At 41.4% G+C, this 15443-nt stretch overlaps 1 protein-coding gene and 1 long non-coding RNA gene across 5 annotated transcripts in view; one reads left to right on the top strand and one right to left on the bottom strand.

The window, feature by feature from the left end:
- The first annotated feature begins 1 nt into the window (after window position 1).
- On the top strand, window positions 2-6019 carry LOC133213777 (uncharacterized). The gene is made up of 2 exons (XR_009725887.1): window positions 2-54; window positions 5604-6019. It is a non-coding gene; the product is annotated as an uncharacterized LOC133213777 (long non-coding RNA).
- The window catches only part of PLEK (pleckstrin), a 24820-nt gene continuing 13008 nt past the window's right edge, over window positions 3632-15443 (bottom strand). Inside the window, exons 7-9 of one of the 4 annotated variants that reach the window (XM_061356261.1) lie at window positions 15177-15260; window positions 14490-14559; window positions 3632-3648 (exon numbers count right to left, since the gene is read on the bottom strand). In XM_061356261.1, the coding sequence (XP_061212245.1) occupies window positions 3647-3648; window positions 14490-14559; window positions 15177-15260 (156 nt within the window). In that variant the 3' untranslated portion in view covers window positions 3632-3646. Of the gene's footprint in view, window positions 3649-13322; window positions 13572-14489; window positions 14560-15176; window positions 15261-15443 lie in introns of those variants that run through there. The other 3 variants (XM_061356260.1, XM_061356259.1, XM_061356258.1) reach the window with 3 other exon arrangements.

Here is a 15443-nt window from a genome sequence, read left to right as displayed (position 1 = left end):
TCTTGTTCCAGCAACTTCAGAACCTTCTGTCAACAATTCACAGACTGCCAAACTGTAAATATTGTGCTGTTCAAAATCAGTTGTTTGTAAACATATGATGAAAGCTTATAAAAAAAAAAAGTTACGCATATTTTTTATTTGCACTTTATCTGATTATTTTTCTGTAAAATTCTAAGACTAAATATTCTGTTATTTTGTATGTGTAAATTTAATGTTCTGCTGTATTGTCAAAAAGGTGTTGATTGCACTTTTTATTTCAGTTTGCACTTTTTATGTTGGAAGAGATGACTTTTAACAAAAAACGTGTGTTTGACTTGAAGCGTATTGTACCAGCAGCACAACATGAGAGCCCATGAAGGCAGGCTGGGGAAGGGGCAAATCCAGACATTGGAAAGAAAAGGACAAGGCAGCCACCTCAGGATCAGCTGAATATCCCCATTGTACAGAGCCCTTCTCTGAACCTGTATCCACTGAAGAGCGTCAGTGTTCAGTAGTGCAGCATTTCCACTGTGGGATTTCTGGATTAGAACTGATAGATCCAGGCACCAGGCAGGACTGAAGCAGCCACGTAATTTACAGCCTCTCTGCGCTTCAGTCATTTGCATGAGGAGGAGTAGAGCAGAATTTACTACTTTAAATAAAACAACTCAGATAACCACGAGAGATAACACAACTTCATATATTTTTGTAGTTATGCTAAAAAACATTCAGAAATTTAGATTTTTCCTGCATCTCCCATCACATGAACCCTGCTTTACCAGCACTGATTTTTAGTACAGACTTTAAAAAATGCTGCTAGTAGACGATGAGATGCCTGTCACATTGTACAACATGGAAGTCGCCACAAAACCAACTTATTACAATGCCATCTGAATATCACCTTTCCCTACTTACTTTGCACTAAAGAGTAAATTAAGCAGGAAAACGCTTTGAAGGTCCCTATTGCTGGAGTTATTCCTACAAAATTGAGTCTCCAGTCTGGGATGAATTCTCTGTAGGAAGATAGAATCATAGAATAGTTAAGGTTGGGAAGGACTGTAAGATCATCAAATTCCAACCACCCCACCCCACCCCACCCCCCGCCATGGGCAGGGACACCTCACACTAAACCATGTCACCCAAGGCTTTGTCCAACTTGGCCTTGAACACTGCCAGGAATGGAGCATTCACAACCTCCCTGGGCAACCCATACCAGTGCCTCACCACCCTAACAGGAAAGGATTTCCATCTTATATCCAATCTAAACTTCCCCTGTGTAAGTTCTAACCCATTACCCCTTGTCCTATCACTACAGTCCCTAATGAAGAGTCCCCCCCCAGCATCCCTATAGGCCTCCTTCAGATACTGGAAGGCTGCTATGAGGTCTCCACGCAGCCTTTTCCAGGCTGAACAGAATCACAGAATCCCAAGGGTTGGAAGGGACCTCAAGAGATCATCTGGTCCAACCCCCCTGCAAGAGCAGGGTAACCTAGAGTACATCACACAGGAACTTGTCCAGGTGGGCCTTGAATATCTCCAGTGTGGGAGACTCCACAACCCCCCTGGGCAACCTGTTCCAGTGCTGTCACTCTCACAGTAAAGAAGTTCTTCCTGATGTTAATGTGAAACCTTCTATGCTCCAGTTTACACCCATTGCCCCTTGTCCTATCACTGGATATCACTGAAAAAAGCCTAGCTCCATCATCCTGACACGCACCGGTTACATATTTGTAAACACTGATGAGGTCACCCCTCAGCCCCAACTTTCTCAGCCTATCTTCATACGGGAAGTGCTGCAGTCCCCTGATCATCCTTGTGACCCTCCTCTGGACTTGTTCCAACAGATCCATGCCCTTTTTATGCTGAGGACACAAGATTTCTACCATGCTTATGAAATTTAGTTAATGTGAAGTGATTTCAAATCAACTACTGTGGACTTTGGCAGAGGACCGCCTGGCAATGTAAGGAGAGAAATGTCATGAGTATGAAATTCAATGGCACTAGATCAGGCCCCTGTTAGATACTGGGTTTATTTAAATTAGATCCGGCCCTGACTTTTAACAGAGCCAAAAAACGCTAGATGGAGCAGTAGAGCAGTTCTGTTCTGAAAATACAGACCATGGTCATCTGGGCTACCGTCCAATATTGGGGTTTTTTGTTCGATGATGCTGATGGTTAAACAAAACCGTTAGTTTAAGCTTGCTTACAACTTACCCATTTTTATTTGCTCGCCATTATTTAACTGTTGCAGAATATCTGGTGTAAATATCTTTACTTTTTACTCCCCTTTATTGCAAGTGTGTGGGCTCACAGGCTGTTGTAGGCACCCATCTCTACAGGCCAAGGAAGAAACAGAACAGCCAGGTGAAACTGGTAGTTCTAAAATGCTTCCAAGAACAGTATGTTATCTGTGTTCCCTTTTCTAGTTTCTAACATTCAACAGATTTCATCAAAACTGATCCACCTCTCTTAGCCTCCTACATTTTCCCCATTAGAACAGACTTTCAGTTCATAAGCACCAGCACCTTTTCTAAATCATGAGTAACATATCTAATTAAGAGAGCTTTCCCAGCTACAATATTATGTGACATGATGCAATGACTGCATATTGTTTCTTATGCATCTTCTGCAATTCATTCTTTATAGGTGTTAGTCCCCATATCAGGACCCCATTGCTTTAGGTAGTATAAAGATGCATGATATTTCCCTTTACTGCCAAAAGAGTTGACACTATTCTTGGGAAATGACTACTGCATTAGCCAAAATGGATGCAGCATCCAAAATTCACTGAAGCTTCTGATATCACCCTGCTGCCAAACATGGCTGAAGTGTAACACAGAATAAAGAACATTCCCAAATATAGTGGATGCAGCACAACTCTCAATGAATTACAAACACTGCTTCCTTTATTAGTAGTAATTCTGCTCTTACCTTATATCTAGTTAGCTCAAATAAAAATCCCAACACACACCACACCTAAGCACAACAGTTTTTCCACTGAAGGTGCTGCCTTACCGCCTGCTTACATTATCTTTTTACCCTGACTTTAAGAGATAGAAGTGAAAAAAACAGTGCATATAAATTAATAAAGAAGAAAATAATAGAAGCAGTGCATTCTCATCACCTCAGGAGTGCCCAATTTCTTATTTATAAGGCAGGAAAAGTGCACAATCATGGATCTAGTTCCTCACCCTTCTCACCCAGCTTCCTGTTACCTCCAGTCTTTAACTTCCAGACATCTATCCCCTCTTCCTGCTCCTTTCCTGCCCCTCAGCTGTCAGTTCTCATGTATTTGTCATGTACATGTCAGTATATTATCATGTATATGTCAGTTCCCTTGTATTTGTCATGTATATGTCAGTATATTATCATGTATATGCCAGTTCTCATGTATCATGTCCCAGGATACAATTTTTAAACAGGATAATTATTCTGGTATAAATCCTAACACAGAATTGTTTCACTGTGCACTTCGCTGTAGCTTTTCCCCCTTCTCATATGAGCATAGGAATCACCAGTATCTGTCATGCCCTCTACCTCTGTCCAGATCAGGTGGCTGTACCTCTTTAAACACACAAGGAATTAAACACTCAGCTATGCAATCAGCCAAGGCCTGGATCTTTAAACATGGAGTAGCAGTGGTGTAAGTTTCTCATGAAAAATCTATTCCTGAAAGAAAAAGACCCAAGTATTTAAGGACAAGTAGTCATTAAAACAAAGATTGTTTCCCCTCTCCCCATGCTGAGCCCCTCCTTTAAGGGATTTCATTCCCCCTGGAAATTTCATTACCTCAGTTCTGGTCTTCTGTTCTAGCCCTCTCTGCCCCTGCACCACCTACTCAGCCTCTCAGCTCTGCTGCAGGCTGGATGTGCTCCCTTCCCCTTAAAGACACCCCAACAGCATTCATCACTCCAAACAATGGCACTTCCTACACCACGTAGTTTAGGTTCATCTTTTTCCTCTCCTACCTCGGAATCAAAACCGCAGAAATTGCAGCAACGGGAAGATTGTATTGGCCCTAGATTAGCACTGATGCATAGGTATCCTTCCCCAGAGAGCAGCCAAGGCCACACAAACCCTCAAAGCTCACCTGCTACTCCAGCTATCCTCACACCTAGGTGGCTGGTGAAACCCTTTTTGTGCTTCAGTGCCCAGCTCTTACCCACAAGTTTTTGAGGAAGTGGCAAGTTCTACTTTAGCAAACCCCACTGACCTTCCCACTGCACTCACACACCACTTCCACCCTCCTACTCAGAAGGAGTCAGCTGCAGAAAGGTGCCTAAGGCATCCCATTAGTCACACAGCCTTCCTGCCATTCATTCTGCCACCCAGCTTTCCAAAGACAGAGAGGCATTTTGAGAGAGCACATGAAGCTTATGTGGTGCGGAGCAATTAGGATGTCCTCCACTCACAACTCACACACCGCACATGGCTTAAACATGAGCTTAAAACAGCCAGGCTTCTGGTATGAAAAAAAGCTCCCCTGCTGTATAAAAAGTCCCAAGCTGCTGCACAGAGCTGGACATCAAAATGCCCAGCCTTGAAGCTCAACCCGAGTATGTTATTTCTGTATTTCCAAAACCGAATGTGGTGTTGGAACCTTCCTTGCGACTACTCCATTTTGCAGGGCTCCATTTCTGAAGGGAGGAGCTGACAGTGTGGCTTTATTGCTCCATAGTGCAGGATGTGGCTTTGGGCCATTGCCATTAACAGTCACACAAAACGAAAAAGAAAGCACGAGATTAATCACCATAGACTTTTCTTCATTAGACCACTCAAATCTCAAGCTAATCTTGTCAAAAGAAGTGTTTCTGCTGATAGGCTGGCACATATGTCCCTGGTCTTTATCTTTGTCATCTCTAAAAGGTACCAAGTGGCAGAGTTATCCCAACTGAAAACAGAATAGTTGGTCTCAGAACCAGGATTGGCTCCTTCAGCCCACCAAAGCTGACAGAAGGGTCATAAAAGCATACAGATGGGAGGATTTTGGTAGTCGTGGTGTTATTATTTTCTCTCCAAATGAACTTGGGTAGAGGCCTATCAGATTCGCAGGAGTTGCTGAAGCAACTTCATGGTTGATTTTCAGCATATTACTTGTTTGGAAATGTCTGTCCCTAAAACCCTGGAAGGAATCACCTGCTGCATTCAACACCACATCAGCAGCTGCTTCTGATCAGCACAGCAATGCTAAAAACTGAGGGTTAGTGGGGTTTCGGTTTGGGTTTTGTTTTTTTTTGGGGGGGCCTCTGCTAAGGGCTAGACCCATTGCAGCTATTATGGTAAACCAGAAAAACCCAAGCTACAGCTGTGGCTAGAAGGGGAGAAGGAAAGAGGTAATGGACAGCAAACTCAGAGCTCCTGGAAGACCTACCAAGATAAAACCCTAGAGGACAATTCTATGTAGGAGCAGTTACCTGCAGCCTCTCAGAACTGTCCTGTACAACACTGCTACCCATGTCCAGCAACCCTGGATTTACAAAGCTAGAGGGGCGGTTGGAATAAAAACCAGCCTACTTAAAGCACACAAGTTAGGTACAACATGAGCTTTTTTTGTTCCACATTTAAATATATTGTTAGAATGGCACGTGCTGGTTTTAATGCATGGCCCTTAAAAATGTTAACAGGCAAAGGAGCTATTGCTTGCTGATGTGGAAGCATTGACTGCAGAGGTTGCTTTGTGGCTGAGATGCCAGATACTTGAAGCTCTACACAAAGACTTCTCCAGATGCCACAGAACACCATCAGCCATGATACGAAGTATTAGCCATAGCACTAAATATTGCTTTTAAATGTCTGAGTGATCTCAGAACACCAAACAGAAAACACCACAAGATGCTACCAGCTACCTATTGGAGGATTCAACTTGAAGGCTGAATTGCAGGTATAGATTGAGCAAGCTGGGAACAGGGGGAAGAACTTCAAACAAACAAATCAGCCACCTCAGGCCTTTAATCCTAACAGGGGAAAAAATATGCTGAGAAAGGCAAAATATTTTTCTGTATCAGCAGTATCTTACAGCTAATAAATGAAATATGACAGTACGCTGTGAGAACTTTATTCATCTATTCAACTGAGAGACTATTTTCAATAGCCATTTTTCTGTCACAATGCTAAAGAACAAGAGTGCTGTACAAACTTAGCTAGGCATTCCTAACACCTAGGTTTCACAAGATATAGTATATACAGCCATTTGACAGTACAGCCAATAACAGAAGCTTGCCTCAAGCTCCATCACATGTGGCTGGCCAAACCAGTCTACTTTTCTAATGACACCTTTATTTTTTAACTAGTCTTTAGACAATTTTGGCTTAATTATACTGCTCTTTAAAGCCATTCTAACATGCAAATTTTATCAACACGCGTACTTCGAGACAATAATGCTGGGGGCTCCTCTAATACTTAAATAAGGAGACTATAACAGCACTTAATATCCATAATGTAACCAAACATCTATACAAAGCACGTAGGTATGAGATGAGAGGTAGTTTTTGCTGTTCTAAAGGGGTGACCACATACTACTTGGTAAGCCGTAGCACATCTAAAATGCCACTAGGCATTTATGTTTATGCATGCGAGTTCCACTCTATGATGCCTAAGAAGCAGAGCTACATGCTTGCTTTTTATGTTAGAAAGCTTAGGTTAAAATAGCTTTAAGAAAAAAGGAGATGTTGTGGAAGGAAGACATAACATGGGGGGTGGTGGAAGCCTTCAAGTAAAAATATTAAGTTAAAAAAGGAAAAAAAAAAAAAAAACAAAAAACAAACCACAAAAGAAACCAACCTTATTTTACCACTTCTATACTAGAATGATGAAATAGTTCCTTTTATTAATCAGAAAACTTCATAGGAGGGTTAAAAAATCTGATCCAAACAAACCTTCCTATTATTAACAAATATTGCATGTATGCATATTGACTCTGTTACTGTACTTTCACCATCACATACGAGCGAGACACAGCCTTCAAAAGCAGGGCACTTGCATACAAACACAGCAGAAGCAATGAAGGATAAAAAGGGAAGTTTCTTGGGTTTTTTTTTAATATACTTCAGTGTTCAAGAGAGGATTCTCAGTCTTTTCCTTATGATGTGGAAGCAGGTAGATGAGGAGACTGATTATACACTGATTTTTATAACTGATACTCTTATCAGACTGCAATAGGTTCTAGTATATTTCATAAGGAGAAAGGGGCTAATGGCAATACATTAAGAAATTTCTCAATGTCCTTTTAATCTCTGGGTTTGAGGATTTGGGAAAATTGGGACATCTAGTTTTAGATTTCTCAATTTAGGGTTTTTTTTCATTAAACTAGCCAACCCCCAGTCCCTCCTCCTCTCCCTTGATCATTCTGGTTTATTAATAATCAACATAGAATCATACAATAGTTAGGGTTGGAAAGGACCTTCAGATCATCAAGTTCCAACCCCCCTGCCATGGGCAGAGATACCTTTCTCTAAACCATATTACCCAAAGCCTCGTCCAACCTGGCCTTGAACACTGCCAGGGATGGAGCATTCACAATCTCCCTGGGCAACCCATTCCAGTGCCTCACCACCCTAGCAGGAAATAATTTCCTCCTTATATCCAATCTAAACTTCCCCTGTTTAAGTTTTAACCTATTACCCCTTGCCCTACCACCACAGTCCCTAATGAAGAGTCCTTCCCCAGCATCCCTATAGGCCCCCTTCAGATACTGGAAGGCTCCTATGAGGTCTCCACGCAGCCTTCTCTTCTCCAGGCTGAACAGCCCCAACTTTCTCAGCCTGTCTTCATACAGGAGGTGCTCCAGTCCCCTGATCATCCTCGTGGCCTCCTCTGGACTTGTTCCAACAGATCCATGTCCTTTTTATGTTGAGGACACCAGAACTGCACACAATACTCCAGGTGAGGTCTCACATGTTGGTGAGAGACATACCGAAGGCAAATTTTCAAATTTACTACCATATTTTCCCCTCCCTTTCAACTGCATGGAACAGGAATTCACCAGTTTCATGAGCATTTGCCTTCAGTTCCTTTCCTCCCTCCTTCTCAGGCCTTTCTCAGGGATGGAAAAAGAGGGAAATGTGTTACCATCTAGAAAACAAAAAAGCAGCCTATGCAGGGAAGATGAAATGTTTTACTACACCCCAATACACTCACAGTGCAAGTCCAATGAAGTATGAAAAGCAGCATTTTCCTCAGCTTCCACACACGGTTTTACTCTCCCCTTCAACCAAACTGAAGGAGGAAAAAAATTAAGCTATCTACAAGAACCAGAAACAAAGTGTGGAAAGCCGCAGTTTCGGTTTAAATGTGAAGCAGGAAGTTCTTTGTGCTAATCCAGGGAGGAGGGAAAAGCTTATTTTGAGGCCAAATGAGAAACTCTGTTTCAACAAATCTCATGAGCAACAACAAAAGAAAAACCTTGTTTTCAGTTGGAGATTTCTGAAGGGTTTTTTTTTGCTTGCTTGGCTTGCAGATCTCCACCCCACCATCTCAAGAGGAAAAGCAGTTCCTAAAATACCTTCAAAAAGTGATGAAATAACCACATTCAAATTATTCTTCATGCATCAGATTCAGACTTCAGTTACATCATCATCCCACGCAATAAAAACAACTCATAGCACACATGGTAGCCCCCTGCCACATTCATCTTTCAGATGGGCCTGGACTAAGTCTCATTCTCTTACTGAAGCTGTTTCCACTCTCCTCTTTTCAGGCTACAATCCAGCACTGTAGGAGCCTGGTGGGAGCATTATAAAAGCTCTATAATGCAAAAAGGCTCCCTCAGGGAGCTGGAGACATGTGTGGTAGGCAGGCAAAGTAAAGTCGTCTGGAAAGGCACCATTGCTTCACCAGTCAGAACACTAAGCCAGCCTCAACCATTTGCTTTTTAAGTCATCTCCAAGTTCCTTAGTGCTGCACAAGTAACACCGGAAAATACAAGACATGTACTCAGGAGCCCCACTCCTGGGTAGCAGAGAAAGGGTCAGAAAGCAGTAGAAAGACCCCTTGCTGTCAACCTTGGTCACAAGAAGCAGTACTGAGATATCCATCCTGTGTTCTGATGTTAAAGGGCAAACATCTGACACTTTGTACACTGAAAACTGCTCATTTTACAGGCTAAATAATCTAACTATGCAGTTACTTAATTGTATAATCTGAAAACAACCATTCAAACCACAGGCTGTGCATACAGCCTTGCATTTTATCTTATCCTAGTTTTTGAAAAGAACCTCTGGCATACCATGGTGCATCATTAACACCTATATTCCACTTTATTTATTGTTGGACAAACTGAACATTACTTAAAAAACATTCAAGTAGGTAGGCTGAGGAACTTGGCACTATTTATTGCATAGCACATGCAGTTTTCTCAGGCTGCCAAAGCTATCAAACCCCGAACCTCCTCCAAGAAAGGTGGCTGGTGAGAAGAAAAGAGATGAAAAGACTAGAGCACACATTCCCCTGTTAGCTGGCAGAAAACTCAAAGAGGAGACAGAAATTTGAAGCCTGCCTTCTACTGCACGCAGAAGTTCACACTGAGCATGGTAAGGTCTCGATACATCAATGAGAAGGACACAGGCAAATATACAAGCACTTTCAAATCACAGACTAAAGGCACCCACAGAAATACTGACTGCCAGCAAATGGCAGAGAACTGGGAACTACTCATTTTGCTTTTTAAAGTTCCTCCTATAGTCGCCTACAGTTTTAAAAGGTACAAACTGAAAAACAGAACAAAAAAACCAACAGCTCACCCCCAATTTACTAAAATGTTTCTGTGTCTCACCAAAAAGGTTATTTAAGGGAAGCTTTCAGGCTTCTTAGTTTTGGTGTTATCCAAGCCTGAACAAACAGAAGCACTTTACAAACAGTAAAAAAGCATCTAACCAGAGCCCCGTGGAGCAAGTTGTTTAAACTTGAAATAACTTCTTAAGTATTTAAGAGCAAATTAGAAACAAACACACAAACAAGGAAATTACTGGTGTTTAACATTTGTAGTAAGGTGAACTCAAAGACAGAAGCAGTATTGCTGCACTGAAGAATGATCTGCAACACTACAAGAACAAATACAAATGAAAACTTTGGCTAAAAGAGAGGCTTGACAATACACACTAGATCATACCTCAGAGGCCTTGACAGTTTTTCCTCCTCTTTATGAACACACTTCGATTAAAGATTCCTCAATAAACTGCTCTATTACTAAAACCACATTTTCAGTAGATCTTTAACACTTTCTGTTAACTAATCTCAAATAAAAAGCAAAACCAGCACATTACAAAGAACAACACCAAGATACTTACATTTAGCAACAAAATAATACATTACCATTCAGAAGAAAGCTACAGAATAGGGAAAACAAGCAGCTCCTGGAAACCACTGCTAAAGATGTGTTAAGAGAGAACTACTTCCATACGCAGTGCTTGTTTAATTATAAGTAGTAACACCTGTGGCTGAAAGCTTGTTGGGTGGTTGCAGTCCTCATGGATGTTATTTTTTCAGTGATGGAGTTTGCTTTTTCCTTGGTTTTGTCCATGTTTTCTCTTAAACCATGGAAGAAAGAGCCATGTGCCTACATGAGTGTTTTTATAGGTGCAATGGTTAATATACATTCCTAAAAACCTAACTGTAGTAAGTACACAGTCAGAGTTGCAGTAGAGGGAAAACTGCTCAGTGTGAAATGTGGCAGGTCAAACACAAACCCAAGAGGACCTTTATAGAATATTATATCATACGAGTCTTCCAGTAAGTGAAGATTATAAATACAGTCCTCATCCACAATGGTTTATTTTCTTGCCCTTTAGTCTACAAAAAAAAAGAACTAATCCCTGCTATGAGTAAAAAAGTACCTGATGTTGATGTATCAATTGCTGAGTGCACAGAACTGTGATTTAAATAGTTAGAAGGTGAAAACAGATGGAAGAAGCACAAACATGAAGGTCTGCTCTTCTGTTTTTTCTCTTTCAATTAGTAATGCCTTGTGGTAGGCCTGCTCCCTCTTCTCTTGTGCTAGTACTCAGGATAGATGTCTCTTCACTTCCATGCCTTCTGAGTAACTAGGTTGGCCTCATGACCTATGCTAGACTTGTAGCTGCTTTTAAATACTGAACTGGACAGCATCTATTTAGTTTCTCTACAATAGTCAGTCACCACCTTAGCTCCAGTAGCTCTCTCCTTAGCAACTTCCTTGACTCAGTTCAAGGATTGTGACAACTGTCATCATCTCACTTAGAACTCCTAAGGTCAGACTGCTGGTGGTATTCAGGTACCTACTTTGCTTTTTAAAAGCACTGCCATGAGTTAGGAAACCAAATGTCTTTGAAAACTAGCCCCATAATAACTCTGTCCCATGATTCATCCCTTGGGCAGATCTTATCAGAGAGAAAAGGTCTGTGAAATGTATTGATTTTCTTGTCAGGCCCTGTCTGAAAATGGACTAGGGCACATTCTCCCTAGAATACAGAGCTAATTCTTGATGTCAAGAAATGCATAAGTATCTGGCTAAAAGGAAGAACAGTTTGAAGCCACTCCGGGTATGAGTCTTGGGCAAGTGAAAGCCTTTATAGCAGGAAATGTAGGTAGAGTGGCATCAGACATACACTTCCAATTCTTCTGTTTCCACCAAGAAGCAGGGACTCCCACAAACCCTTGTGTGTGACCTATCTTCAAAAGAACTACCTATCAGGTTAGAGACCCTATTGCTATAGTCTGGTACACACACCAGAGCTCTTCCACAAAGACACTGACTAGCATCATCTATCTACCAGAGAAAATACTGTTCACACATGGGCAGATGGACCCTTGATTGGGCACAGGGAAAAATGACAAGGTCAGAGACTGGTAAAACTTTTTAGTTTTATTAAAAATTAGGAGTTGCATCCCTTCTTTGCTAAGCTGGGCAAGCTTCCGTTGTTTGGTTGTGTGAAGGTTTATCTATTTTCCTGTGCCATAGAGTATTTTGGGGTTAGTGAGCTCCAAAAGCAAAAATAAGCAGCAACCACAAAGCAATTATCAAGAAAGCATGCTGAGCAAACTGTCTTTTTCTTCCTTCAGAATGACAGACCAGGCTTCAGTAGCCCTGTCAGCTTGTGTGAGATATAGGAAGTGCCTGCTAGAAGCTGATTTCCCCTGGATGTCTTAAATAGACATGACGATGCGGTGGTCTTGTCAGCCTGCTGTCCCTCAAAGGCTGTGTTTCCTTTGTGACAAGCACTACTAAAGCAAAAGACCGTCATGCTCATTAGCTCAGATACAAGTATAATTAAGCAGAGTTGAAGAGAAGCTTTAGATCCAGATTTATTTTTAAGACTAAAGAGATCTGAATAAGAATTCTTAAGGATAAGGCACCTTATTAGATCAAGGAGCAGAGTTTTAAAACTTCTGAAGTTTACTTGCACTCAGAAGCATCAGGCTGCATCGGGAACAGCCTACATGCAGAATATGATGTAAACTTTCATTTCAACTCCTGCAAAAATTAGACTTAGAAGCTTTATACAGCCAGAAAACAATATAAGGATTGATCAGGTAAACTGATCTTGTCAAATAACATTTATTTTAGTTACAGCAAGCATAAGGTTTCTCTTATACTACTAAGGCACAGAACCAAGGACTGAGTATGTTGCTGGAGGTTAAAAAAGAAAAACCTGAACAAACCCACTTCAATCAGTAGTTTGAGTAGGTAACCCGTGGATCCTTTCCTTTCTCCTTCCTATTTAATTCAAATACAGGTCAAATCAGCAGTACCTGACATCCTACTAACTGCTTTGGGGATCTAAATGAAGGGAAAGAATGGTCCAAGAGCAGATTCTTGTGGAGAAATTTAGAAAAGGTCAAAATCAGCTGAGGGAAAGAACTCAAACTGAGATTGCTTCATATTTGAAATACTGTGGAAACAAACTTTTCCTCATGCAGCCATCATCACATCAAGTTGTACTTGCTTTCTACAAGGTGTTCTATAATTGTCTTCATTCTTCCCTTCCTTAATACTGATGGATTATAAAGGAGTGGATCAGGTTTCCAAGCAAGCTGATTTCTTTTCCTAAATCTATGGCATCATTTGCATAGGTGAACAAGCAGTAAAAAGATCTAGCAAAGAAGCAAGTGTAAAGTTTGTCTTGGGAAGACTTTGAAATATCTCAAGATACTGAAATGCAGCAAAGGCTGGATGGTGACTAGTTCAGCTTCTCACAGTGATGTGACTCTGTCCCCTGTTAATGGTGAAATCCTCACTACCAGCACACACTACTATGGCGTGTTCTACAGTACAATTCAGTAAAATATTACCATAACATAAGTGGAAAAATGATACTTTGTTAGTGCCCACTATAGCATTGTAGTACCTTATCCTACTGCCCACCCTCACCCCAAGCCCACAAGCCTTAGGATGCCTTTTTGGATGATATTGCTTTCTTTCAGTGAAATTTCTGTTTTAAGTTATTAATTTCAGTTGTCTGTCTTCTTGGCAGCTCGTCTACATTTTCCAGTCCTAGAAACTGCCTGAATTGCTTTGATCCACTCTGTACGCTCTGCAGATGAGGCCGCTTGCAAGTAATAGTGGATATCATTTGCTGTGATAATTTCAAAGAGGATGTTGTCAACATCATGCTTCTTGGCTACAGGGAAGAGAAATAGGGAAGTCAGATATGAAAGGGTACCTTGTGTTTACAAAGATTCTTCCTTTACACACCGTAAGGGGATTTCCTTCCTTTCTAAGCTGAGCCTGATGAGGCCTTCACAAACCAATTGCACGATTGGTCCATTGGGTCTCTCTTGGAAAATAACCCATGAATTCTGCACATTTCACCTTCAAGAGTCTCTGGTTAATTGATCTCCAACAATGAAAAGGTCTGCAATCCTGCAGACAAGTCATATTCCCCCTTTTTCTCCATATTCCCCCTGTTCTTTAAGGTCCCTTCCAACTCTAACCATTCTATGATTTATGAAACCCTTCCATGCCTTGCCAGCTACAAATCAAGACATTCAAGTTTACTTCACATCCAGAATCTCTGGTTCTTTTCAGCTCTGCCACCACAGGCTACACAGGTGCTGAGATGCCAACAGACTTCCTTGCTGGGTGTGAGTTTGCCACTCCCATGGGGAGCAGAATGCATGGAATGAATGTTTCTTGTTCCTTGCAGCAATGCTTAGCCATTACTGTTCCCACAGCTTCTAGTTTTGGGAGGGAACAGAATGCATACCCATTTCTTACTTAAATGTTCCATCCCAAATTCGTCAGCTAAAAAAAGCAAACTCAGCTTGCTCCATCTAAGGCCAGTTATCCCAACGTAGGGATGGTGTCATCTTTTTGACAGGTCTTCTCTGAACAACTTACAAAACACGATTCCCTCTTGCTACCTTACCATAATATCATTCTCCAGTAATTAAGACAACAATAGAGAGACTAGTCACTAGAAGAATTACTCGACCATTTCACACAGATTGGTTTTGAGTAAAAACCACTTGTGATTTCAGGCAGATTGAAAGAATGTGCCAAAAATGTATTATAAAGCTAATTCAATATGGTTCCTTACAGTCAGGCATATCTTCCACTGCTGTCACCACACACCCTCTCAAGTGAATGGCTCCCAGTGGTTCTTCTCCCTGGTGAGGACATGAAATAAAAATGAAATTCAATACTTCTGGGACTGTTCATACATTAATATGTGGCTACAACACCAGAATGGAAACAAAAATGTTTGGTGACATGGTATGTCACGTGGGAAACCAGGGGATCCTCAGTCTATGCATGACATGGAGCATGGGGAGGTACTGTAGAGGGAAATAGGAAATCTCTTCAGGGATTTGGAATTCAGGACCTGCAGGGTTAGTATGTCCTGAACAAACATATGAGAAGAATATGAGCCTTGTGCCAACTGCATTTTTTTTTCCAGTGTCACAGTAAATAGAAAAAGACCTAGTTCATTTTAATCAAACGAGAGCACACATTAATTCTAAGTAATCACAGAGAAGAGCTGAGAGCACAGTTCAGTGTTACCTGCTTCCAGGTCTGGGTGGCACTTGCTTCCCTGACTTGGCAGCCCCAGAAACCATCCTCCACCCTGCTTTTCCAGAGGATGGCTAGGCCATGTGAGCACAAACAGCTCCACTGTAGTGCTTGGTCTTTCCTATCACACGTTCCCATGCAAATACTCCATTCAGATATTTCTATAAGGTATTGGATTTAAAACAAACAAGGAAATAAACCAAATGTCTCTTACTCCAGCTGGGTCATAGTAGTGAAGATATGCAGGGTCCTCTCTTAAAACAAACTTTCTCACTTTCCAGTTCTTCCTCCGATGTCCCTAGGAAAATTCAAAAGCAGGAACATCGTGAACTGCTTTACCTGCAAGCACTTACAGTCATCTTACCCATACATGAGAGAACAGGCAAATACAAAAGGAAAAAGCTGAATATTTTGGACAGGAAGTATTCACTGCATCCCACTTCTTTGCACAACTGTCTTTTCACACCAGTTTCTCTTTTTA

Source organism: Neopsephotus bourkii, unplaced genomic scaffold (assembly GCF_033783945.1).
Source record: "Neopsephotus bourkii isolate Nb327-2 ecotype Australia unplaced genomic scaffold, CSIRO-AGI_Nbou_v1 NB_845, whole genome shotgun sequence".
Classification (NCBI taxonomy): domain Eukaryota; kingdom Metazoa; phylum Chordata; class Aves; order Psittaciformes; family Psittacidae; genus Neopsephotus; species Neopsephotus bourkii.
The sequence above is the reverse complement of the archived record's forward strand: the minus strand, read 5'-3'. Positions and strand labels throughout refer to the sequence as shown.